This window comes from Callorhinus ursinus, unplaced genomic scaffold (genome assembly GCF_003265705.2).
Source record: "Callorhinus ursinus isolate GAN/ISIS: 27379988/994484 unplaced genomic scaffold, GSC_fseal_2.0 scaffold79, whole genome shotgun sequence".
Taxonomy (NCBI): Eukaryota; Metazoa; Chordata; class Mammalia; order Carnivora; family Otariidae; genus Callorhinus; species Callorhinus ursinus.
Genome location: NW_027397141.1, coordinates 4,324,686 through 4,328,104, shown reverse-complemented (window position 1 = coordinate 4,328,104; position 3,419 = coordinate 4,324,686). Strand labels below are relative to the sequence as shown.

Here is a 3,419-nt window from a genome sequence, read left to right as displayed (position 1 = left end):
TTCACGTGCATAACGTCTCTTCTGAAGAACACACACAATTCTCTCCACCCCCTGCCGGCCGCTGCATCCCGAACAACCGTGTGCCACACATGAGGCTGGGGACACAGCGTCGTCCTGCACAGCCCTGAACCAAGCAGGAGGGAGGGTCCCAAGCAGTGACCCTCCAGGGCTGTGGGCTGCAGAGCCCCTGTTCCCCTGAGCGGGGGGGAGCAGACCACATGCGGACGTCTGCAGGTAACACAGCCCTAAACACATGGGGATGAGGGCAATGGCCCCCCAACACTCGGTACTGACACTCGGTGCTTACAGTCTGAGGGCGGGGATGCCCCGCACACTCTGTGCTGACGGCCTGAGGGTGGGGGTGCCCTGCACACTGTGCTGACGGCCTGAGGGTGGGGGTGCCCTGCACACCTGGGGTAGGCTCTCCTGAGGCAGCTGGGAAAGTAGGCTGTGAGCCCAGCACAGGGACTAGAACGGGTTAGGACCCTGTCTTTCGTGCTCCCTCGCAGGTCCCCACATCAACCCCCCCAGATAGTTAAATGATACCGTCTTCCCATGTGATCCACACATGCAACCAGCATCTCACAGCCCCATCACGTGGCTCTCTGCCTGTACCAGCATGTGACACATGTGTGAGCTGCAGGGACTCAGAAGTTCTTCCCTAGGAGAGGAACAGACCCTCCTGGAAAGTACTCCACAGGCCCTAAACCACAGCTCCTCCCCGGGCTTGGTCCCACCGGAGCCCTCAGAGCAGTATGGGATTCCCAGGCCAACGCCACCAAATCCCAACATAGGAGTGAACATCGTGAGAGGCCCCTCTACAGTGTTCTTCCCATTAGAATGTGTAAAGCATTTGGGAAACTTTGAGGTTAAAGGTGAAGCTGGAAACATGGGAGCTGGTGAGGACGGTGCCTTGGGGCTTCAGGCCAGAGGGAGGGCACATTGTGTAAGGGTGAGGACCCCACTGTAGACGCTGTTGCTGGTGGGGATCCGGGGACGGCCTGTCCCCGGCCATCAGCCAGCCTGCCCCAAGCTTGCCCAGGAGAGGAGCTTGAGAAAGGGCTTTGCCGGGAGGCAGAGTCGCGTGGTAAGCAGGTGCTCGGGGTGGACAGAGAATTCCCGCACAGCTATCTGCCCAGGAGGTGGGCAGCTGTGGGGCCAGGTGCCATCAGCTGGAGATGTTCTTAGGACAAAGAAAAGCCAAGGGGGAGACTGCTGGGGTCACTCTCACCCCCCCGCCCCATGCTTTCCCCTCTTCCGGGACACCTGGGCCGCAGCCTGGGCAAGGCAACCCCTTGGAGCCTGCACCGTTCAGCACCTGGCAGATGCCAGCATCACCAACATGCAGACGGTGACCGGCTCGGGGGGCCAGAGCTGGGCACAACCCAGGCCTCTCTGCTGGTGCCCGTGAGCCCACGGGCCATGGTTTGCCAACCCCTGAGCCAGCCAGGAGAAGGCCTCCCACCAAGGGCAGGGCTCTGGGAAGCTGCCAGGAACACACACAGCATCCTCTGGTATGAGCAGCCCTTCACCCTGGTGGCACACACCGCTGCTGGCTGAGACACCCACAAGAGTCCTTGAGTTGTGCATGGCGCTCTGGTCCATCTGGGAACCACTGTTGTGTCTTTCTGAGTGAAATGGGGCAAAGGAAACAGACTATTTACAGGCTGGACATCTGTCCACTCCTTGCCTGTCCCCTGACAGCGCTGCGGGAGCCCAGCGACTCACACAGGTGCTTTCACCCCTGTGGGCCACAGAGCTCCCTTTTCCTACACATTTAGGAAACCAGACACATCCCAGACTTGGACGCTGAGGCTGCCTCCTCCACAGCAACCCCCTTCATGTCATCGGGCATCTGCCCATCAGAGCGCCACACATTCAGCTCTGCGAACACGCCCATCTCGATCATCTCCTCCTGCCAGGGAATGGGGCAATTGCCAGTCGCGAATTCCTGGAAGAACTCCGCATCGGCTTTGTCGAAGGTCACGCCCTTGATGGTGGAGAAGGTGCCCACATCCTGGATGTTCTTGGCATAGACCGTCCTGGAGTCCGGGACAAAGGGAGGCGTCAGCATCCCTGTGAGGAGAGAGAGCACAGGACGTACAATGCGTGAATGGAAGGGAACAGCCGTGTACTCAGTGAGCAGGGTCGCCCAGCCCAGGGTGTCCCGGCGGCTCAAGAAAGGTCTCCAGGTGCCCCACGGCCCACTGAACAAGACGCAAGAGCCTCAGCGTCCTGGCTGGATGCACTTCCCTGGGGGCCCATGGCGAAGGATGGTGTGGTCTGACCTGCGTCCTCACGCCAGCCTCCCCGGGGGCTTCACTGTCTGCAGGTGGGACACCTCGAACCCAGCAGCCTCAGGACTGAGCTCCCTGTTTTCTTTCCAAAGCTGGCATCTCTCCCAACCTGCTCAGGAGCCCTGGTGCCTTAGTCATACCAGATACAGAATGCCGGCCACGTGATCCCCATCGGCCCTAGTGCCCTTCCCTTCCATGCGGCTCCTGGGCTGAGCATCCTGCCAGACCCATGCAGTGGCCTTGGAACCCACCCTAGCCCCAGCCTCTCCCGGCTCCTGGCTTCCCCAAGCAGAGCCCCTTCCGTGCAAGTGTAACTTCTCTCCTCGGGCCCCTGCGGGGAGTCCCGTGTTCACATGGCCTCCTGTAGGCTCTGGGGGTGGGGCCATGTCCACACACATGCACCTGTGTGCAGCATTCCACACCCAACACCTGACAACACACGCTGGTTGAATGAACAAGTTTCTCCCCAGCGGACAGCTGGAGGAATTCTGCACAGTCTCGGGTCAGGGGCTCCTTAAAAGTATGGGCATAGAAATTCACAGCAGCGGGTTTGGATCCTCAGTTCAAAGGTAAGCAGCATGTCCCCCACGCATCCCATCCAGCCTCCACCAACCCAAGAAACCTGTATGTTAACACCAGGCCTGGACCTCCCGATGGACCCACCCTTCCCCACAGCCCCCCAGGTCCAAAGACATGTGGACGTACCAGCCTCCAGCTGTCTCCAGTTAATATCTTTGAAGAGGGGGTTGGCACGGAGCCCATCACATGTCCCGTCTCTGAACCCCAGGCGCTTCTCAGGGTCCTTCTCCAGCAGCGCCTCGCAGAAGTCCTTGCTGGCCTGGCTGAACTTGTCCGAGTACTTGACCGCCTCAGAGAGGATCCTCTGCTTCAGCTCCTTGTTCTCCACCTACGCAGCAGGACACGCCACGTCACGCGAAGCCCGCTGAGCCCACAGAGGTCTGTGCCCGGCTCGGCCAGCCTACTTCCCGGGAAGACCCCAGGCAGAGGTGGTGGGTGGAGGTGAGGTGCAGAGGTGATGGGCAGGGTGGCAGGTGGAGTAACCACGGAGGTGAGGGGTGGAGATGAGGGGCGGAGGTGAGGGATGGAGGTGAGGGGTGGAGG

At 60.5% G+C, this 3,419-nt stretch overlaps 1 protein-coding gene across 1 annotated transcript in view; it reads right to left on the bottom strand.

Annotated features, from left to right (window-relative positions):
• Positions 1-358: 358 nt before the first annotated feature.
• GRK1 (G protein-coupled receptor kinase 1) overlaps positions 359-3,419 on the bottom strand; it is a 15,122-nt gene continuing 12,061 nt past the window's right edge. Inside the window, exons 6-7 of the mRNA XM_025874555.2 lie at positions 3,003-3,204; positions 359-2,076 (exon numbers count right to left, since the gene is read on the bottom strand). Of these exons, the coding sequence (XP_025730340.1) occupies positions 1,778-2,076; positions 3,003-3,204 (501 nt within the window). The 3' untranslated portion in view covers positions 359-1,777. The remainder of the gene's footprint in view (positions 2,077-3,002; positions 3,205-3,419) is intronic.